The sequence below is a fragment of the Saccostrea cucullata genome, unplaced genomic scaffold (genome assembly GCF_032062105.1).
Source record: "Saccostrea cucullata isolate Sc308-1 unplaced genomic scaffold, CSIRO_AGI_Scuc_v1 ctg784, whole genome shotgun sequence".
NCBI classification, from domain to species: domain Eukaryota; kingdom Metazoa; phylum Mollusca; class Bivalvia; order Ostreida; family Ostreidae; genus Saccostrea; species Saccostrea cuccullata.
In genome coordinates this window covers 420,457-444,047 of record NW_026935833.1, presented here as the reverse complement: position 1 = coordinate 444,047, position 23,591 = coordinate 420,457, and the positions used below count along the sequence as shown (strand labels likewise).

Sequence of the window (23,591 nt, the reverse complement as noted above, 5' to 3'; positions counted from 1 at the left end):
AGCAATCAAATCTGAGACGATTCCATTCTATAATGATGTAAACCAATACTTATTTGCAAAAGGGATGACTTATACACCGTACTGCACAGTCTATAAATAGTACTTACTGGGGGTCCTCCACCTGGACTGTTAGGGGGAGAGGCTGCAGAGGTGGGGGATCTGGAATAAAATATGTCCATAATTTAATTATTTGTAGAAAACATGTCTATGATGGTTACCATTGGGTTAAGTTTAACTTGATTTGTATAACTCTGTTTATATACTATACATGTTACTTATAATGCCAATCTTTAAATCCCCTCTGCAATTTTGTTTGCAATCTAACATATAGATGCATCATTTCCAACCAGAAAAAAAGATAAGAACAAAACCATATTTACTTGGTTGATATTTTTCAAAATGAAAGAACGCTTATTTACTGCATCACATATACTACATGTAAATTCAAAACTTTCCACTTACACTAATTTTTAGAATCTCCAGTTATGTTCACTAATTTTAGTCCAAATTGAAGCATTTTCTCTGTGTATATATTGAAATCATTCTACAATTTTTTTTTAAAATGTGTTCTTGAGAAGACACACTCAATGCAGGTCCTTAATGCATCCCAGCATATGCTAAAATAAAATCACCTCCTGACAACTAAATAATTTTAAAACTTCCCTCTCCATACATGTTGTATAAAGGATAGATCAAAAATGCATGACTGAGTGAATTTCATATACATTTCTAAAAGCATAAGCCCCAGGAATAGATTTAATCCCATTAAATTTTGAATGTAATCCTAATACACTTTCCCAGCATGCATGACAGGAGCTTTCAGGTAAATCCAAACAATGCAACCTGGATAGGAATCAAAACAGTTCAATTTTTTTTTCAATTCAATATATCAGAAAATGCTTTATTAATGCAGGAATGACCTTATAAGCAAAGTCTGTGTATTTAGCCCCTAAAGAAACCAAAGACTAGGATTTGATTTGTTACAAAATAATCTCATTAACCAGTGTTCATCGTCACCTACATAATCTGTTAATCGTACAGCGTTAGTCAAAGTTTGCTGACAATGGAAATCTATGACATTTAGTTTGGAAAGTGTCCAACAAAACAAAACCAAAGTACATGACAGACTTTATGTAACAATTAGCTCATTTGGTAATTAATATGAACAAAATGTAAAATGATCACATGTGCATAGTAATCGAGTGCAACTTCCAATCTGGGTCATTTAAATGTGATTTTCTATCATATATTATTATGCTTCCTGTCAGCTTGGCTCTATATAACCCATACCCTACTATTCTCGCATAGTGGTCTATGGATTTATATAGCGTAAGCATACTATGCCGAAATAGTGCACGGCTCTATTTACTGAATAAAATTCTTCAGTGCACACGCCGGGGATCGAACTCACGACCATGAGATTGCCAGTCCGATGCCATATCGATTACGCCACAGAGACGATCACTAATTGGTAGAATTTTATAAAATATATAAACTTAATTTATACAATTGACACAAGAAGGAGAAAATAGACAAATTTTATTTGAAAACAGTTATATTATTCTAAGGAACCTTAGATTAATATGTACAACAAAGTTTCAAACTAATTACATACAGATCATTAGATGAACTGATTTCGTTGGGTCATTAAAACGCTTTTTCATATGACGCTTGATTGAAGGATGTTAAAGACAATTATCAATGAGAATCGACGTCTGCAAACAAATAAGTCTTACTAACAAAACAGAAAATAAAGATGAGTTGCTTTGGGACAGAAAATCCTGACTTATTTAGAGAAAATACTAGTAACCAAAATAACTAAGCATGCAACCAATTTTAGCATGAAGATTTTGAATGAGTTCTTGCAAGTGCGCTGTGTTAGCACCGATATTTTCAGGAAAAATTCAAATGGAATGCCGCATAAATAATTACAACAGTCAGCATAATAATAAATAGTGTTGCATTATGCATGTACTATGCCTATATATCACAGTGCACTCGCCTACCATGTGTCAAACCCTGATAGTACATGCATAATGCAACACTATTATATAATTATTTACATCAGATTGCATTTTGTATCTCAAATCCAACAGCTTTATTTCCATTAAATGAAAAGAACCTATTAAACAGTAAAGAAATAAATATCAAGAGTGAAACTTTTCAAGATATATTTTGAGTCGATATCTTTTTAACGCAGTTACACAATCCTTTTACTGTTAAAAAAAATCAACAATTACAGGAACAGGTTAAAGTTAAAGGTTTAACTCCGTTCAATTGATTTAGTTTTCAGTAACCATCTGTGGAATTGTATTGACTTTCACTACATACACATATATATGTACAAAAAAAATTCTGAGAAAGAGCATTTACAATTTTACTGACATTTTTCATGAAATTTACTTATACTACTCACTTCTGACATTTCATATACTTTTATTTAAATCTTCAGTAATCTGCAGAACATATTTTAATTTCTTCAACTGTTTACAATAAGATTCAACAGAATGACCCTCACACCTCTATGAGCTTTGTCATTTCTACTGACTCAGAATAAGATTCAGGAACTTTAGCCTGAATCAGACAGAACTTACTGTTTTGGACTCCCATGGTTCACTGTTCTGCCAGTTACTGGGTGCTCAAAGGTCGTAGTCTGTGTATTGTGACTGAAAAAAGGAAGAAAAAAAAATCTTTCACACAATTCTCACATTTAACAATTCACAGCTAAAATGCACCTTTGGTGAACTTTCAAGTAAACACAAACCATCAGACTGTAAAGTTGTCTTTTTTTAAAAAAAAAACACACATAAAGGTCTTCAGGTTTACAAGATTAATTGAACTTTGAAGTTAACTTACACTTTAAAGAATAACACTCATAGAATCAAATATAATCAAGACTAAAGAACCCAGTCAAGTTTATCTGACTGGTGAAAAAAAATTATCAAAATCTTTGCACATAAAACATGCATATCAACATTACCTGGGCATGTTCAAGTTCAATAACTTTTAGTTCCCATTGAAAAAAAAAGAGGCATGAACATCAAAAGAGTGAATGTCCTTATACACATAAAAGAATCACACAAGTTGTCAAAATCTCAAAAAGAATAAAAATTCAATGACATTTCCCAAGGCCTCAACAAATCACTTCCAGGGATCCCTTCTTTGTGCCTGCAAATTAGCATACCATAACCGACATACTTTGTTTTTGTTCCAGGTATGTCACCGTTATAACAACTTAAATGTCCAAACTTCTATCAGGAACAAAAAAAATTCTCTAAGAGCCGGTGTTTTTCAGGATATGCAATGTTACACACGTAAACCTCTTAAAGCGAGACCATTCATTCAACAGTTCCACCTACTCAACATGAACATGAGTCAGGTCGTCTGCAACTCAAACTTTACCTGTTACACCCGTATATCTGACCTACCTAAAGTACATACACATACAGGTGTACAAAATACATACAATGTCCTACCCTCAAAAGATAAATGGTCGATCAATATTGAACAGAAATCCTGTTTTATTGATGTCTAGTGAAAGGTCATAATCATTTAATCCCCAAACAAGAGCTGTGTCAACAGTATTTTTTAGCCACACTTCTTGAAATCAATTATTTAAAAGGAATTCTTGACCAATGTTCAGGAATTTAATATTATTTCTGCACAAGTGAAGCTTAAAAGACACACAAATGAGATTTTTAAACAAAGAATTTGTGAAGCACTTGACATTTGTTAACAAAAAATGATGATTTGGCTTCTCTTTTTTAATGTAAACTGTGAAACTTGAACTGAGTCAAAAAATTCTAAAAAGCAATGTTACTGAAGATTTCACTACCATATCTGTTGAATATTCACTGAGTAATATACTTAGTAATTGTGACTTAAGGGGGGACCTATGTCGTTCTACGTCAAAGCAGCGTTATGTGACGTCACAATAGCGACGTTTGTTTTTACCTGTTGACTTTTGCAAGTATGATATAGGCATTACATTGTTAATAATCAATAACGTACGCAATTTACTAAAAAGAAAAATTATTCATCATTAATAACAGTTTTATTTGATTTATGGAGTTTGTTAATATTAGAATTCTCTTCCTTTGGTTGATAATTCATAGCAATTTCAGTTATGAAGAAATACCTCGATGATATGCTGATATATAATTGCAAAAAGATTAGATAAAATTCAGCGAAGAAAGTTGCTTAAATCAAGAAAATGTGTTTATGTTAACCATTAATTGTATTTCTGGACAACACTAAGAAAAAATTAAGAAATGTACTTGTACCTATATTTGCTTATTGATTTATATTACATGTAGATTTTATTGTATAAAGTTCTAATAGGTGTTGGTTGTTGACGGGGAAATGAAGGGGGGGGGGGGGGGAAGAAACAAACTGAATGATTGGAATGAAGAAGAAAAGAATCATACTTGTTTAAATTGTTTCTAATCAATACAAAATACTCATTTTTCGCAAAAGAGTTTTATATTCAGATGTTTCACAGTGCTTACTTACCTTTTTTTAGTGCAGAAAGGTCAATATTTATGACACAAGAGTACGAAAATAAATGAAAACGTCATATTTCTCGTTTATTTTATCATAAAGGTATAGTTTTTTCTTTGTTAAAATAAAGGGATGAATCATTTCTTTCAAAAAATATGAATTACAACATTTTCACACAAAGACTTTTGAAGATATTACCTGCTATGCATGTCGGAATTATAAAAAATACGACAAGAAAAACGGGGTGAATTGCGCTCCATTATAATTTTTCATGCGATATGAATTACAATGAATTTGCCTTCACTTTAAAAATACAAGTCATATAAATTAAGTACCAGTTGATTTTGAATGTGATATGACATTTTTGGTTCTTTTTAGCGCATATTTGGGGTAGAACAATAATGTCTGAAAATAATCTATTTTTAGCATTTCACACTGTTTTTGCACGTGCTCCTGTGTAAAAATAAGCATATAAAGGTATTGTTTTTAATACATAAAAATTAAGAGCAAGTGGTCAGGAAAGAAATGTCAAAGTTTTGAAAATTTCACACAAAGACTTTTCGGACATAGGTCCCCCCTTAAGGATAAATAACACAAACAAACTTTTTTCAGAAATCAGCATTATTTCTCATAGATTTACTTTTAAATTGACAACCTGAATAATGTTTACCAAGTAGACTGGGAGAATTATATAAGGTTTTGTCATAAGGTTAAAAAATTGTAATCAGATAAAAACTTAATCCAAATACATTTTAACTAATTGGCCTGACTCATTTGGAATTTAAAAGTCATGAATTGATTGAATAATTCAAAACATGACTACTTTCAAGAGATTTAGGTAATGCATGGTTTGAACAGTGTCGATCAGCTTAAATGAATTTAGGAATGCACCTTCTGGGAAAACATGAATTTGACCTGATGGAAAGGATTCAGCTGAAGTGCAGATATCTTGCAGCATCATGAATTCAGGCAGCATACATTTCAATCTTAACTGAAAACTAATGACTGGTTGCAGCTCATACTTACTGCTTGTAAATATTGCAATAATTACTAATTGCTTATAAATATTTGGAAAATGGATTTTTTTTTAATTGTTCAAGGCCAGTAATTAAAAAAAATTTTATAAACTCAACAATTAATCTCTGATTTAGGTCTTTTCAGTACATTAACAACTATACACAAATGCATTAATCTCTGCCATCCATATTTATTCCTTAAAGAAATGCATGCATAGAATTTCACTTCATGCTGACATTTGTAATTAAATTTGATGACTGATTATTATTAGTTCTTGGAATCATATATTCACATATCAGCAACCTAATTTAAATGATATCATTCAGAAAATTTCATTGTTAAAGATTTAATTGATGGAGTAAACTGGTAGGCAGGAACTAACAAATTTATACTCTTGTACCCTGGATAAATTTGCAAACAACTCAGAGAGTTTTGCCCCTTGTCAAATGTAGCAAAATTAACACCACAATCTATGTAACTAATTAAGATACACAAATACACTTCCTTCCTAGCTAGGGAAATGGAAAAGTTCAGTAGCTAAAGGTGGAATCCAGTACTCCCTTCAAGTGGTCATATATTGATTTTTATCCTTAAATCAACTTATTAACTATTTTATTTCAGAAGTAAGTTTTTCCATAATAAAGATATGTATCAAACATGAATTATGAAATTTTTCTTCCAGTGACCTTGAAGTTCCCCAAATGACCTTGGGTTAAGGTCATGACACACCCTTGGGTCATGGGCAATCTTTGTGTGAAATGAGAACCTACCAAGTTTATTCATAAGAAAGATATGGACCAGACACGAATTATGAAATTTTTCTTCCAGTGACCTTGAAGTTCCCCAAATGACCTTGGGTCAAGGTCATGACACATCCTTGGGTCATGGGCAATCTTTGTGTGAAATGAGAACCTAAAGTTTATTCATAAGAAAGATATGGACTTGAAATTTTTCTTCCAGTGACCTTGAAGTTCCCCAAATGACCTTGGGTCAAGGTCATGACACACCCTCGGGTCATGGGCAATCTTTATGTAGAGTAGTAGATTCTAATGTCCCTCTGTATCCTCACGATTGCACAGACGGACGGACGGACAGACAGACAGCTAGTCAGACGGACAAGGTGATTCCTATATACTCCCCCAAACTTCGTTTGCGGGGGGTATAATAAATGTTCTAGGGCATGTCTAAATTTGAAATCTTACAGTTAAATTGATGCCAAACTTTTTAATTTGGTTTTTCTAACTTGAGGCCTCCTTTACATGGGATACAGAGTCCATTCTGATTTACTCTAGGACTGTCCTGATCTGTGATTGGGTCCGGTCAGTCTGTCTGTTTGTTTAACCATGTTTATATCTACACTAGGACTGTCCTGATCTGTGATTGGGTCCGGTTGGCCTGGCTACATGGGGTCACTTGTAGGGGTGGGACGATATACCGATACACCGATACATATCGATATTTTCCTCTAAGATACGGTTTACGATACAAGCATTCAAATATCGGTACGAAACGATACACGAACGACCTATCCAAAATTGAAAATGAAAGTACCTGTCCTTGGAAAATGGCGGCTTGTACGAAGCGAAAAGATGATGTTGATTATTGAAAACACACTTTAGAACTAATAAGTCGTTGTTTAGGGGTAAAATGTTTTCACTTTTAAGCAGTCTTGGAAGATTGGACAAGAAAAGCTCAGTATGTAATGCGTGCTATACTCAGAAAGCATCGTTTCCAGAGCATATTTGATATTATTAATTGTTAGTCCATCTCGTATTTTTTTTTTTGTAATCTCAGTTTTGCTACAGACTTTCAGCGATTATTAAAAATGTAAATGAGATGTTTTTAAATGAATTTTAGTCAGTGTTCTCTGATGAACTACTCAACTATTTGTAAACAACTTCTTAAAAGTAATTTGTAATAATAATTTGTACATGTATTATTGTTTTTATAAAGTTTTAGTGAATGATATAGATATTGATGAACCTCAAGTATTCAATTTCAAAGCACATATAATTTTATATAAAATAATTTCATAATGTCAAGGCAAAAAATGAAATCAAATACTTAATCTTATGATAATAATTTATCATGTTGATTTAATGACAAGACAAGAAATGAAATAAAATACTAATTTTTAAAAATAGTCATATAATTTATCAAAATATCGAGATATGTATCGTATCGTGCCAATATATAGAGATACGTATCGTATCGCAAGATCTGTGTATCGTCCCACCCCTAGTCACTTGTGGTCTCACACTTCACAGATCTTTACTGGTCAGTCTGCAACCGTTTTGTTACTTGTTGACACATTGATTGATGAAATGTGACACTCTGCTATGTCCAGAATATCTGACATGTATCTGGCTATAGCAAAGTTATTGGTGTATAAATGGAAATGATGGAAACAGTGATACTCTCAAAGGTCTCTTTTTTTGGTAAGGAACATAAGGATTAGGAGGGGCTAGATAAAAATTGAAAAAGAGAGAACATTTGAACACAGAAAGGTTATTGTCATGGTGTTAGGAGAAATAAATTTTCTGTATGTATTTTTTATAACAATCACAAGAACATGATGTGTTAGTGAAATATGTAAGGCAACTAATGATGAAGATTAAAGATTCTCTAATACAGTCAAACTCTAAAGTCATGAGACCAAAAATGTTTTTTTTTTCCCAAAGGAGGGATTTGTCTTGAATATATGCATGAAATAAGATATATGAAAGCCCTAACATCAACTTTTCAAAAGCTATGGCCAAGTTTAAAGTTAGAATTTGGCAGGGGGGGGGGGGCAAAATTGGGTCAAATGTCAAGAGGTTAAGTATGTTGGTATCCAATGAAAGGTTGTGACACAGAGAATATACTTGTGATATATGAAATCCATATAGCTCCAACCAATCAAAGTTATGGGATGGTTAAATTTTTTGCAGACAGGGAACAAAAACTATATATAATCCTGGAATCTTTGATTACATGGGCATAAAATACACCCCCCCAATTTTAATAAGTTACTACCAAAACTATTTATAACTAAAAACTTAAATCAAGGTTTACATGGAATATTAACAGAAGTGGTCTAAGGGCAGATATTAAAAGATAAGACTCATGGGAATCTAAATATGAAAATGTCTAAACCTTAACCTTTGACTGAGAAATTTGATACAAGGTCACTGCACATCCTTATCTTTATCCAAAAGCATTTCTGTGGAAACATATACTGTATAAGCCCTATTGAGTTTTAGGAAGATAGAATGCACCCAAGACAATAATTTTATACTGATCAAGACCTGTTTAGTTTTATCCTTTAATGTAGAAACTTGGATCGATTTATGTTGTTGCAAATGTTACCCAAATGTAAATCAGTGATGAAGAGACAAACTAGGCCAAGGAAAGAGGAAATCTATGCAAGACATTCAAACCAACAAGCAGACAACACAGCCAACAAAGAGCACCAGAACACTAGAGGACCCTAATCAATTCTATTCAGATTTCTAAATTTCTTATGATGCTTAAGATCACTTTTTCAAATGAAGAATTCAAAAATTTTCAAAATCAATTTGTTACCATTACATCTCTCTGACTCTCCCTCTTTAATCAAGATACCAATTAAACACTGCAATAATCCGATATCTATCATTTCAGAGTACAATAGGAGGTCATATAGCCACCAGGCTGTTTAAATTGTTCATCAATTTAAACCCAATTCAGGATAAATGTTCTGCTTTAGAGATTTATTTATTAGACTGCTAAAGGAGTATTGTTCATTCAAACAGACCAAATAAGAGGGTCAATGTTCACATCTATATCATGAAGCTATTATCAATAGTTTCTTAATAGACTACTTTATACCTGATAGGATAGTTAACCAAAACTGCTAGTCTTTGAGAAAATATAAATAAAATATTGATTGAATTTGACCAAAGCATCAAAATGATATTCTTGTTTAAATATATATATTTTATTTAACAAATGGATGAGTAAAGCTTAGATTTCTGCTCCTACGTTACTTCCAATGGCGCCAAGGGAAATACAGATAAAAAAAATAAATGCAATGTGTCAAGCTAATCCCTTACCTGCCTGGTGCTAAATACTTGGAAAAAAAATGATTTTTCAAAATTTTTTTCATACCTTTCCTCTGGTTCTTCAACTATAGTCTCCATTACTACTGTTTCCATTACGCAACACAATTAAAACAATAAGTTACGACTGCATTAAGTTCAGGGCACTCTGACTGGAGTTATCTGCCCCTATGGTTTCTATTCTATGATCTGGCAGAAGTTATCTACCCCTATTAAGGTACTTACTCTATGAAGTAAATAGCTCCCTCTGGTGTCACTGCCTGTTCCCAGCCATCTGGTAGCCCTGAAATTTAAAATCACAGAGTCAACTATCACGTCACTCATAAAGTATTGATGGTTCAATTAAAACTCAAGAGTTAAATTACCTTCCGAGCAAGTTAAACTACATACTAAAGAATCAATAAGGAAATTCAATAGGTCGAATACCTGACTTAGTTTTAAATGTTCTACAATTAATCAGTCTCATTCAATAATTTTCTATGGTTTACTTTAGAATCCACTTTGATCGATCCACTTCCACCAAATACATAAGTAATAAGTACCATTAATAAACTCAAACATTTTCACAGTACACCTGACTATATTTACAGTGTATATAATGATGATAATACTAAGACAACTATCAACTATATATGTTGAAAATTTTTTTCCTGTTCAAAATGTTTACCAAGGTAATTTGAAAGGGGAGAAAACTCAGAAAAGAGTCTGAGAGGGGGTAGGAATGTTCCATCTTTATAAATATACAAGCACAGGATTGCTATGTATCTTTTTTGTTACATCTTACCCATATTTTAGTTTACCCAAATTGCAGAGGACTAAAACCAGCTTCCCCTTCTCTTCTCCACGACAGGAAAAGGCTTGGCATAAAAAGCTGAGTGTAAGGAGAAAATGAGGGGGGCTGTTTTAAATCAGACTGTTCATAGTCATATTGTAATTGCATCCTTATAAACAAGTTTTTACCCATAGATTCCTCTCGGGCTGTGTAAATGTAACTGAATACATTGTACAGCCATATTAATTTCTAAACACATGATTATTATGACATTTTTCCTCCATTGCAAATTCCTGCTTGTATTTGACTCCTATGCTATCATGTTTTAAGATAAGAGACACAATTGTATTCACAAACCCCTAAAAAGTTTTACACACTATATAATAAGGAAAAAAATTGCAACATAATGCAGTAACTACATGAATTCTTTCAAGGAAGGTCAAGTCAATAGAAATATTCAGTTGGAACTGAACACTTGACAGTTTTCTGTGAAATCATTTTCCCTCTGAATGCATACTAGATTACAAACAGTCAAACCTTATTTAATCGCTAGAACTTAGGACTGAGAAAAAACTGAGATATCCAATGATTTAAAAAGAAAAAGTGGTTGGAACTTGCAAATCACTTTTCTATATTCAATTGGTATGAGAGATTTCTTTGTTTGAGAATTACCAATTTGAAAGTTTACTTTAAGCTGCATAATTTTTCATTAAAAATATCAAAGATGGTCATTAATTAATTTATTTACACTGAATCAAAATAATTTTATGCACTAGACCTCAAGAATTTAGACAAATTTACTTTTACCATTTCATATACCATTATGTGTACAAAAATTGGCACGTTTAGCACAATCAATGGGTATTGAGTTGTTGGCATATTCATGAATTAGCACTTTGCATGTCTGCATTGTACATATTGTATTTATAAATGATTTCTAAGCATTAACGTACATGTATTCATGAATTAGCACACCCAATGTCTATGCCAAAACCGCTTAAATATGAAGGCCTCTTTTTTTAGTACATGTATTATAAACAGTCATGCAATTTCATATAGTACATATGCATTTATAGATAAAGTCCACTTTGAAGTAAATTAAGATATGCACTCAATAAGTTTACCACTGAGAGAAATAAAGCTTAACATGTATGCACTTATTCCAGAAGAAGACCAGAGAATATTCAACACAGAGTATGTCAGAAATGTGGCCGTAAGACAATAGAATCTCTTACTCTGATACAATCTCCAACCTCTTGAGGACCAGATAATCACAGCTGGTTTCCGGCTCTTCTTCATCACACGACACTTTATACCGACCTTCGCGGCCCAGAATGTCTCCAAGAAATCAGCGGAATACAAGCAGAAATTCAATCATGTCCTCCATTATAATGTTCTCACTGATCATTACAGACATTAGCCGAACAAAAACATAACACAGTTCCTTTGATCATTCACGACGTAAAATATGTTAATGAAAACTTTTTTCATATCTATAAGATAAAACTTTTAAAGTTTGCTTTATCAATCTTAATATAACACACACCGCGGCATATATATGACACTTCCAAAATCATCAAGTTCAGTTGGTAAAAAAAATGAGCGAGACCTGCTCCACTCAAAAAGCCATAACAATCAAACCTTCAGACATGGGGCTACACAAACAAATTAACATGGACTTGGTACGACATTTCTCACCTTATGTAACACCGACACCAACACAAATGTCTTTTTCCTGTCTCCCGTGAAGTGTGGTGCCTTCAGGCCAAAGAACAAAATACATTTCCAAGTGATTGTGTCGGCTCGAACATTTGTAATACACATTTTATCAACTTTAACCACCATGTCCATTCCATTTACCTATACTTGGTCAATTTCGAGAGCATTAACACCATTAGGAAGATACACGCTTGTGCTTTATAAGGTCATTAAATAAAATGGAAATTTCATGTCTTAATTGACCACACTTTCCATCGTTCAAAGACACTAGGTAACTTATGTGTAGCTTCATACATCTTGTGCCGTTCATAACCTCAAAGGTTTCCATGTTCAGAACTTACTTAGTTAAGATATTGAAGCAAAAATTTTAGTTGAGAAGGATTCTATTGAATATACATCAGTAAGAAAAGAATTTGACCTCTAATACATATTTGCATTGTCAGTTACCGGTATGTGATGCATAAGATTGTATCACATTCAACATACACAGTACGTCAGAAAACTCACAGATAATAAAACTCACCTGAGCAAGTACCTGCTAAAATTTCTCCATTAAAAATTTATACTGCAAAACTTTGATTTACAGCTATCTTTATTGGGTGTGAACCTCGTGAATTCCTCAACACAGTGAAAACTTAAGCCGCACAATTGTGAAATTCATCTGCATAAATGACAACTATCCTTCAACACGTGAGATGTATTTTATGCAAAATACACAGGAATGTAGACGGCCACCGAGAACAAATACATAACTTCCTCCTTAAGCCAATAGTCTTCTTAACTCTGTTGTTTTTTACTGTTGAAATCTTCTCCTAGGGTATTGCTTTGTTTTTGTTTTCAACAATAGGTGTGACAGCGGAGAGAGATAAGACCTGATCGGACTAAGGCGATTAGTCAGGACTTTTAAATGACTGTCCAGCAATAAAGCTGGAACCGACCAGGGCCATAAAATATAAAGTAAACAAAACTGACAAATGTCACTCCAGATTCTGTTATATGATCCCCAATACCTGGGCTAAGTATGTTAGCTCAGACCAAACTCCCCAGATCCATTTGAGTTCATTGGCTTATTATGACCAAGAGATCTAAAATTTATCTGTCCAGCCCAAAAGCAATTAATCAGCTTTGAACATCTCTTTTTTTACCTGTTCAATGTAATGTGTCTGAAATCTGTCAATTTCACCTCAGGTGCCTAGTGTCCTGTAGATTACTCATGAGAAATGTACCTAACATGAGTATTTCATTAGAAACATCTAGCTTTTGCAGAGCAATAAATCTCACTATAATTTTTCATATTACATGACTGTATTGCCATTATTAATCTGTTATGCATTTTTTTTCTCTCACACAATGCTTAAATGTGAAACTTAAATGTGTAATCTTCATAGATATGCAAGAAGTTTAAATTAATGCAGCATTGGTCAATCAAATTTATTTATACTGTAGCTGCTACACCTGATGGAGACAGCCTGGTGGAGAAAACAGGCTGCAACTGAAACCTGATATTTAATATAAAATAACAAATCACAATTATGATAAGACAAACAAATCTTGTTGTTTCTTTTATGTACATGTTTACTTTTTCTTTAAATCAAGTAAAATTATCACCCTCTCCTGAACAATTTTACTATGGACCATTCGCAGCATTAAGATGTTTTTGACACACCTGTGTAAATTGGGTCAGGGCCTTAAAGTGAAATAAACCATCATTTCATTTCTTTATCATACAGGTAAATCGGAGTTAGACTTCTTCCCACACAGTATGGTTGATCAGTAGGGTGGTTTTAAGACTGGCTGGCTGAACGTTTTACAGGTAAATACACAGAGATTTATGTCACCTGGGCTCATATTACATAACAACTGATATAGAGCTCATGTTTACCAACAAATCAGGACACTCTCCTATGTTTACATGATGGAGATACATGAAATGAAAAAGGACAGGAATTTTGAGGGATTTTTTCTTTTAATGTCATTTAATTTTTCTTAGGACCCAATAAATAATGTGTAGAGAAATAATCTTGCTATCAACATGATCAATGCAAGCAAAGGTTACTCAAGGAACATATCACTTGAAAATCTGGGCTATGTGGCTGGGGTTTTGATTTTCTTGAATTCTTGACCTGAACCTGTTTAGCAAGCCAGGGCATTTTAAATAGATCGAAATCAGTTGGTTCTTTTACAACAAAAGGAGGGACCTAGCTTGACTGATGGAAATGATTTTATCAAATTACTTCTCCATCAGATTCATTGGCTGGAAAATCATGATTTTATCCTGATAAAAGTAACAGATAGGAACAGGTTTTGAGAACCCTGATTTAGGGGAAGGAACTTAATATATTATTATACAATTCAAAATCTTCAAACCATATACTACATGAGCATTGTATAACCCTCTAAAAAACTTAACATACTATGTTTCACAAAGAAAATATACATATAGTTCAAACTGTACATGTTTAAATTAATCATGAATAAAGTGAATAAGCCATGGCAACTGATCAAAAGTAAACTGATGAAGCCATTGAACAGAAAATGCAAATAAGGTAATATTTCCATTTGAAGAAGTGTGTGCACTGATATATATCATACAGACGAAACTGATTTTCAAGTTGGAGCTTTGGTAATAAAGTTTAATAATAAATATAACATCAAACCACATTAACATAGTGTTAACTGATTAGTTGAAAGACTTGATTGTTAAGTATTTGGGAAATGCATCTTGAAATATGCTGCATGGGCTTGTGTTGGTGCGGCGGTGAGGATGACAAATACCTATTTTCTGAACAGAGTATATCAAATGTTTATAATTTTCAAAAATGCAATGAATAGAACATCCGTAACTTTACCCAATGTCGATAATAATCACAAAACAAACTAAAAACGCGTAGATTTTATCTAACTTGACAGGTGTTTTGGGTCTAATTAATCTGAGGCTGGTACGAGTTGCACCCCTTTGTAAACAATGTTGTTACTCACCTGAGACTCGTCTGTGGCCTGTTTGCACGGGATTTCTTTTTAATGGATGAAGCCAAGATGTTGTCCGTGATTTCTCACTTTAAAAAAGAAATGAAAAACAAAATCAAAGAACTTAAAATAATATTTTTAAGGAATACCTGTCCTCCCAGTTCAGGTGTAAATAGTTTCTCTTCCAGTTTTTGATGTCTTTCTTTCAGTATACAAACACACATATTTTATGCAAGGAAAATGAACATTCGTTGATCATTATAAATTACTCACTCGATAAAAAAGATTCGTCCGTCTCTTGTTACTCCGAAATTTACATGGGGATGCCTCTCCCGCAAAACATCAACCGCCATGTTTGAAAACTTTTTGGGATTTACCTTTGCCTCTTCCGGTATACCACTACGTCACAAGGTATCTAGAGGCTCGCCATGGGGTCTTGACTAATGTACAGGTGAGGTGGCATTTTGAACATTGTTGAAATGGACAGCCCAGAAATTCTCAATTGAAAAAAAAAAGAGTTGACAAACGAAAGAAAAGGGGAAAAAATATTAAAAGTCGGAATCAATCCTAGTGAGTGTGTGCGTGCGTTTTTGTGGCGCTGGTGATGGAAAACGGGAGGGGGGGGGTTGCAACATCTCCACAACTAAGCCGTTTTCTTACTATACTACAACAAAAGGGGACAATCTTTCAATGCTTTCTAGGGTTATGTTTGAGGAAAAAAGGGCGGTCTCTCTATCAATAAAAAGAAGAAAATAACATTTATTTTAATTTTTTTTTATAACGCATTTATATCTTAAATTAAAATGATACACATGTATGGAATTATGAACTTAATTTTTTCGCTACTAACCTATTAAATTCTAAAACAGGCCCATTTTTTTTCAAATATATGTTAATTTATGACAATCACTGCTTAGGAATAAAAATAATTTCAGTGATAGTTTTAATATAGAAATTTCATTTTAAACACACAATGGGTACATCACTTTGATTTATCATTTTGATAAATGCACTCTAAATAATAACATGCGTATCTACAGTTCGTCATCCCTTTTCTTTACAAGACTGGAGTCGGGTTGAACCCATCTACAGGACTCGTCCGTGGAGCAGCAGCATTGGTCTCCATAATACATTGTGGGTACCATGTAACACTCCCCCGCCGAAGCCTTACACTCCCCGCCAACATCCGCGCAGCCGTCTGGTGAGGAATAATCCGTCACACACGTCATAGCTTGCATAGGGAGCAGCAGGACAAGAAAAACCAACGGAAGAACATCTGATAAAGTCATTGTCATCCCAGGTTATAGACCTATAAAAGGATGTAATTTTATGCTAATTGCTATTTCAAATTCAACAAAAATTACTAGTAACTGTACTGTAAATAGATCTACCAAAATGAACAAAATGTATTTATCTACTATTGAAATGAAAACTGAACGATCAATTTCAATTTAAAACTGTTTTTCAATACTGACCAGAGTTGAATATTGAAAATTAAGTTTTTGGCGCCACCAACGAATTGTGTATTTTCTGTTTTCCGAACTCGATGCAATCGATGTCATAATGCTTTTATTCGCGTTTCTAGACTAATTGAGTTTTTTTATATGAATATCCTGTATTATTTCTTACAATGTATTTTGCACTTTAAGATTTTACCTTTTAATAAATGGGCACAAAATATACAGTGTAATAATCATTAAAATTTGAACACGTAGATGGATCTGTACTTTTGCCATCGTCTGTAGATTCATCTGGATCATCTATAAGTTTCTTGCAATTAGATTTTTGAATAGTTTCCAAAACAATTTTTTGCACAGCGACCTAGGAAGTTTCAGAGCAACAGATATTTAAATTTCTGTAAGTCCCTTCGTTTTAAAGAAAAATATGGATTGAAATATATATCATTTAACGTTACTTCATATTTTTTAATGACAGTAATGAGTATTTACGCCTGTATTGTTTGTAGCCCAAAATATGGGTGTTGCTCTGCTATGAAATAACTCCAAACTTGCGTATTATGATGCAAGATGTATGACATGGGCCTATTAAACGACAGCGTAAAGAAGCAAATCACAATTAGGCCTAATGTAGAATTTTTGATTATAGATTGACTCTATGGTTGAAATGTGGAAAGGGAAATATAGTGTAACTCAATAAAACTGAATTCAGTCACGTAAGAGACGTTTTACAATCCCGTTCATTCCACACTCGACACTGACCGGCCTTTAGATCGTTTTAATTCGACTCGTCTGACAAAACTGTGACAAAACCCTCCAAAATATATTTGATATAACTTTTGAATGAAAGAGAGTGTTTAAAAATGCCATATTTTGATTTGTGAATTACCTGTGGCAAGACGTAATGCGTTTTTGACCACGTGTCCTTAAAGTCTGACCTATTTATATGTTGTTAAAAAAACTTGGTTTGGTAATAATTTTTTCTCCAGAAGAGATGGGGCTCATATTTTTTTATTTTTTCAAATTTGTGCATTACTTATGACAAGACCTTTCGGGTGTATTCTGATATTTGATCTCATGACCATCTTAAATTTGATGCAGTTTATGAAACTTAAATTCTTGTAATACTAAATTAACTTTTATTCATTAAAAATTTACATCTGTTGTGCATGATGGAAAAACCAGACAGAACTCAAAGACAAGATACCTAAGTTTGCCAGAAACAGTACCTATATACTTTGTCACCGAAACGGGGAACACCAATGCTCTTAATTTGTTTGTTTATTAAAATCCTTTGTTATTTGAACGAATTCCAATTATTCGAACATAAAAAAGAACATTATTTTGTGAATTTAATTAAAAGTAGAAAATATGAAAATCTTGATCAGACATATTTTCCTCAGGTGAACTGAACTGAATTCCAGACGCCGAATCTGACTTCAAGAACGAATCAATGAAAAAGAAAATTTTCCTCCTTTTATTGTTAATTAATTACGCAAGGAGAGATTGATATTTACCCTGATTTATTAATGTGGCATAAACCACTTCCCTAGTAGAATTGCTGTTCGAAACATTCACGCAGTAACACTCGTGCTTGTGTTGAGCATAATCTTAGCATTCCTCATTGAATGATTTCACTACTTTACCTTTCTTATTTAAGTACAGTGAAACTCGGTTATAACAAGCCCGTTTTAAGGATCCTCTATACACCACTGCAATATGGTTTTTTTTTGGGGGTGGGAGGGGAGCATTGAGAAAATCACATTGTACATAGGTGTAAATTTTGAGCTTATCTATGTAATTTTCAATATATTGTACGTGGCACTTACTCCAGGAAAAAAAAGTTCGAAAACAATAAAATATCAATGAACAGAAATCACTGTTATTAACTCCAGTGCATAAAATAAATGCAGATAAAGTGATCACTTACTTTATCTTGGCCTTTCAAATTGTTTAGAATTCTTGAATTGATTATAAATTGAGAAGTAGACAAAAGACTTCAATTTATTTGTAATAGGATCTAAGGGCAGATCAAACTAACTACAGAAGAATTAAATATTACAGAATCAGAACACTTTTGTGTGTATTCTAGAGAGGGTCCTTAAAATAGCAAAATACCAATCACAATTTTTCGGGATATAAAGAATCTCGATGACAGGGAAATCTGTAAAATTCGAAATCCCAATAACTTCCATCTTTAACCGAGTTTTACCATACATGCATGTGTTTGTATATTTTTTTTAATTTAATCAGATAAATCAATTTAATTTCCCCCCTTGCAAGCTTGCCTTTCTTTCGTTTGAGACATTCTCTCGATCAGTGTAGAAATGTTTATATAAGTATAAGATTTTAATGAAATGCAATTTTTTGAATATCTTCAAAAGAAAAATGAGTTTGAAGCATTTACAGTTAAGTTTTAATGAAAATTCTACATTGTATATGAAAATTCTTGTTAATTATTAACATCTCTGTGATTGCCATCAGCTATTATAAAGTTCTAATATGAATTTAAGTCGGAGAAACACCATTACTCTCATGAAATTTTCAAGAGAATTGCTATTCCTTTTGTGTATTCTTCTCTTAAATCGTGATGCGACATTTGTGAACCAAGAGATTACATTAATCATTAATCAATGAAAGTTACTTTTATTAGGTTTTGATTTGTCTCAGTGTAATTACTGTGCTGCTTATTCCCAAGTCAACACATTGCCATTAAACTGCACATGAACTGTTGGTTTAACGAGGAACTCTTGAGACTTAAGTGGTACTAGAGAGACCATCAAACAAATCAATCTCAGTTTGCAGGATAATGTAGCTTCCTTTTTACCATGGAAACCGAATAAGCAATTTTCTACTCACGAATCAATAAAGACTATAGTGGTCCGCGAGGACGAAATGATACATACCGTGCATAACCTGGGATTATGTTACTGACAATATATTATTTATAGGTTGACAGAATGATGACAGGGAGGGAATTAGGAGCCAAGGTCTCCAGCCTCTTCGATGTGGCAGCCCAGCACCGACCCCTGAAGAACGCGGGTTCCAGCGTCATCTCGTTTGTCTGCGACCCCCGTCATGATGACGACATGCACAAGGCCAAAAAGGTACGTGTTCAGGTGTGATCGGAACGTTGAAAATACGACTGCATGATTCCGAACTTTGCTTGGAATTTGTTGCATGTAAAATGAGCGTAACATCGTTCTGTTTTCGACAGGATACATGTATGTTAGATGTCTATATTAGATATGCTAGTGTTAAATTAATGGTATATCATTGTTGATGATATTTTTTAAAGGTTTATTATGAAAATACCTATCAGCTAGATCCTCCCGCGAAGTTCAGAGCAGACAAAGTCAAACCCATCATAGAGAAGGTCCTGGAAACTCATCTTGAAGGTATGGGAAATTAGATCCCTTTCATAATCGTTACTCTTTGTGTTTATAGAACAATATTTAATTTTCAGATTTTGAATAACGTGTTAATATTTATACCAATACTAAGACATTGTGTTCCACTGTTCCTAACAGATTTACTTACTACTTTGATGACATAACTGCTTGTACATGTGTACAAGTAATATACATTACAAAGTGCGTTGGATTGGATTGTCTTGTCATCCTAAATGGTAGTATTAATATTAGCAAAATTTTAAGATTTGGGCCTAATTGAGGAAATGTGTTACATAAAAGTTTTGCAATTAAATAAATTTAAAACTAGATTGTTATAGACAGTTTTGAATTTCTTAAATTGCAAAACTTAAATGTAACAAAAGTTTATTGTGGAAGTAGTATACATGTATTAGGATATGCTAGGGACATCTTGAGATGGTAGCTTTTTTAGTCTCGTCTTCCGTCTTTTTTTTCCCCAACCAGCGAGGTATAGAACTACAGCTTAATATATAAAAGGACATGTCAATGGATCAAAATTCCTACGTTATTGTTTCAAGTCAGTTAATTTTTGTAAATGAAAACCAATTTTCTTCTGCATGTCAGAGATGGGTTTAGTTTTTGTGTTCGATGCTAAATTTGTACATGAAAGATGACAAACCCTTTTGTGACTGGAATTGTTTGAAGTGAACATTAATTATTACAGAGACGACAAATAAGATTCCGTGACCACTGTGTTTACCGGAAGTAGAGCAGCGCTATCTCTCAAAGAGACATTTCATCAGTCTCCCATTGGTCCATATATCGTATAGATTTTATAATGTGGCTAGCTGTTTGAAGCTTAATGCAGACATTCAATTTCTTATACCCCTTTATGCAGAGCAATTTCGTACAAAATGTCAATGCACTTGTCTTCATATTCATATAGTAAAGAAAGAGTAGGTCACTCCCCACGATGGTTAAGAGAATGATGAACAAGTTGGTTTTATTGACATAAATATGATAAATATTACAATACCCAAATATAACGTTATATTTCCTTGAGTTTGATGTTTGCTCGTGCGGCGACTTGCATTGGACGAAGAAGTACTCGAATGTACCACAACAGTTTGCTACGATCTAAATTTTCTTGTACATGTAACTAGGACATATTTCTTGTATTTCTCTCAACTCTACTTCCTCTATGCTTTTTCCCAAACCCTTTAAGATGGTGAATACTCGCTATATGTATACCGGTATGTTTAATAATTCTATATATCTATAGACTTGTTTTTTGTAGGGAAGAAATATGATCCTGTAGAGTGTTCCATTCTTTCCAAGAAACTGTCTGACGAAATCAAACAGAAAGTCAAGGAACTGGATTTCAAAAGGTTAGTTTTATCAAAAGCACGCTGTGGTAATCCATATCACTTTTTCAATAATAAAAACACGACAAAGTTCAGAACCTTTAAGATCTATGCTGATGTCTGTTGCATCGCGGAGATATGGTTGAAATTCACTTTGAATACATTACAATTTAAGATTTCCCTTTTCTTGTATGTTTTGTATAAATTCATATGTCCTGTTCATTATATATTGGATGTTCTATTAAAAAAAACGAACTGAAAACATCCCTTCCATTGTGTGGAGTTACTTATGATTGACTGATTGTATGTTGTTTAACGTCCCTCTCAAGAATTTTTCACTCATATGGAGACGCGGAGACGCCACCACTTAACGATGGAGAGTTGCAAATTTTGTCCTGTACTCGGTACTTAGGGCCATTGAGCAGGGAGGGATCTTTTTCGTGCCAGCACCTTCTACGACTGGGACCTCGGTTTATAGGTCTCATCCGAAGGACCAGTCTCCACGTCCCACAGTGGGATTCGAACTCGCGACGTAAGGATCAACTCCTTACTTCGCGACCTTAGAGCTCGTGGAGTTAAAGGGGCATGACCACAGTTTAAACTGAATTTTTAAAACCAATTTTAATGCATACAATTCCTATCTAAGGCATCATCTAATGATAAGCAAAAATTTGAGCATCATTTGTTAATTAACAAACGAGATACAGAAGTTCTTTATAATGTAAACAAGACTCGTGCCTTGTTTTTGTAAACATATAGAAAATATATATTAACAAAATAAAATTCAGTAAATCAATAGAAACTGTCGAATCGTATTTGAAATTAACTTTTTTATTAAAATTATCTACTTTAAACTATTATATATTAGTATATTAATCTATGTAAACAAAAACATGGCACGGACCTTGTTTAAATAACAAAAGTTTGGAGCTCTAAACCTGTCTTTCATCTCGACAACTGATGTTCAAATTTTTGATGATCATTAGAAAGACCCTAGTTAAATATTTGTAAAAAAAATTATGGAAAAATAAATTTTGAAATTTTAGCTGAAACTGTGTCCATGCCCCTTTCATTATTAAGAGTCGTCTTTAATCGATTTCGTGATTTTCTGTCTATTTTAGATACAAACTGGTGTGTACAGTTACGATTGGACAGAAGCACAACCAGGGGGTACAGATCGGCTCACGGTATCTCTGGGACGCCGACAGAGACAACTTTGCTGCCGCTTCCTTCCACAACCGCCATATCTTCGCCGACGGCTCGGTTTACGCTCTCTATTACGAGTGATGCAATGTTTTCCGACACCTCCATTTTGTCTTTCTGACGATATTTCCACAGTTCTAGTCATTACCAGGATTCAAAAATCAAAATTACTTGAATCGTTTTATTAATATGTTTAAAACTTGTTGTACGATTTGAATGAATGTTTTCAATGAATCTGTGTAGTTATAATTTACAAACTTCACGTGATTTTTCTGTGGTTTTCATTATTTCGTATGGATGATCCAATAATTTTTTTAATGTTGATTAATTGTATGTTGATTTACGTCCCTTTCGAGAACCTTCACTCAGGTAGAGACGTCACCACATATCAGCAAAGGGCTTCAAATTTAGCCCTTTAAGAACTCAACACTCGGGGCCACTGAGCAATGAAGGTTCTTAGTCTTGCTTTCGCCTACCATAACACGGGACCTCGTTTTTTTCCACCGAGGCTGGTAACACACTCTAATAGATTTTACATAATCACTATACACCCAAAAGGGATCTCTTATTGTATAGTGAATATGTAAAATCAAATATAGTATGTTACCGGCACAGACACTTGCTTCTGTAATAAATTTTTGACCCATAGTATAATAATACTATGGGTTAAAATTTTATCCCCGAAACAGGTGCCTGTGGTTACCGGCCCCTTTGGTACAAACTATCTCAAACGAGGCAGTTGATATAATTGGATAGTTTTGTTTAAATTCAAAATTTCTCATATTCTATGGTCCTTACAATGGCTTGGCCAAAGTTGATGAAACAAGGATGACCTGTCCTTAAAATTCAATATTTCGCATTTTTTGGGGGGTCAACACAAAGACCTTACCAGGAAATACAATCTACAATCAAGTCGAATGATGACCGACGTCTTACATTCAAGTACATTTATAATAGGTCATTATTTTCTCACTGAATCGTCTACGGATTTTCCCATTTATTTCAAGGATCATACGGCGGATGTAACTGGTCGAAAGGAGATACTGACTGCTCCAAGGCACCTGATCCCACCTCTGATGTTTTTAGTGGTCTATGTTGACTCTGTTCCCAGTTTATATTATTTCTTAATCAATGGACTTTTG

General features: G+C 33.5%; 2 protein-coding genes and 1 long non-coding RNA gene across 14 annotated transcripts in view; 1 reads left to right on the top strand and 2 right to left on the bottom strand.

Moving 5' to 3' along the window:
- The window catches only part of LOC134243894 (uncharacterized), a 32,630-nt gene extending 17,166 nt beyond the window's left edge, over positions 1–15,464 (bottom strand). For 4 of the 12 annotated variants that reach the window (XM_062726133.1, XM_062726134.1, XM_062726135.1 and 1 more), the window contains exons 1-5: positions 15,328–15,462; positions 15,067–15,143; positions 9,822–9,879; positions 2,595–2,666; positions 108–159 (exon numbers count right to left, since the gene is read on the bottom strand). In XM_062726133.1, coding sequence (XP_062582117.1) covers positions 108–159; positions 2,595–2,666; positions 9,822–9,879; positions 15,067–15,143; positions 15,328–15,407 — 339 coding nt within the window. In that variant the 5' untranslated portion in view covers positions 15,408–15,462. Of the gene's footprint in view, positions 1–107; positions 160–2,594; positions 2,667–2,980; positions 3,380–9,821; positions 9,880–11,603; positions 11,819–15,066; positions 15,144–15,327 lie in introns of those variants that run through there. The other 8 variants (XM_062726131.1, XM_062726128.1, XM_062726130.1 and 5 more) reach the window with 7 other exon arrangements.
- Positions 15,465–15,989: 525 nt separating this feature from the next.
- Positions 15,990–16,578, bottom strand: LOC134243863 (uncharacterized). Its single transcript, XR_009987129.1, has 2 exons — positions 16,530–16,578; positions 15,990–16,363 (listed from the first exon to the last, which is right to left on the bottom strand). It is a non-coding gene; the product is annotated as an uncharacterized LOC134243863 (long non-coding RNA).
- Positions 16,579–16,816: 238 nt separating this feature from the next.
- On the top strand, positions 16,817–22,683 carry LOC134243862 (dynein light chain Tctex-type 5-B-like). The gene is made up of 5 exons (XM_062726089.1): positions 16,817–16,911; positions 19,463–19,618; positions 19,810–19,909; positions 21,180–21,270; positions 22,368–22,683. The coding sequence occupies exons 2-5, from the start codon at positions 19,472–19,474 to the stop codon at positions 22,531–22,533; spliced, it is 504 nt and encodes a 167-aa protein (XP_062582073.1). The 5' UTR covers positions 16,817–16,911; positions 19,463–19,471; the 3' UTR covers positions 22,534–22,683.
- Positions 22,684–23,591: the final 908 nt, after the last annotated feature.

What these genes read in the sequence shown, in the direction of transcription:
- LOC134243862 (XM_062726089.1), top strand. Translation starts at nt 19,472, where the DNA reads ATGATGACAGGGAGGGAATTAGGAGCCAAGGTCTCCAGCCTCTTCGAT. An exon ending in CCTGGAAACTCATCTTGAAG is followed by an intron (nt 19,910 to 21,179) that starts GTATGGGAAATT and finishes TGTTTTTTGTAG; the next exon opens with GGAAGAAATATGATCCTGTA. An exon ending in AAGGAACTGGATTTCAAAAG is followed by an intron (nt 21,271 to 22,367) that starts GTTAGTTTTATC and finishes TGTCTATTTTAG; the next exon opens with ATACAAACTGGTGTGTACAG.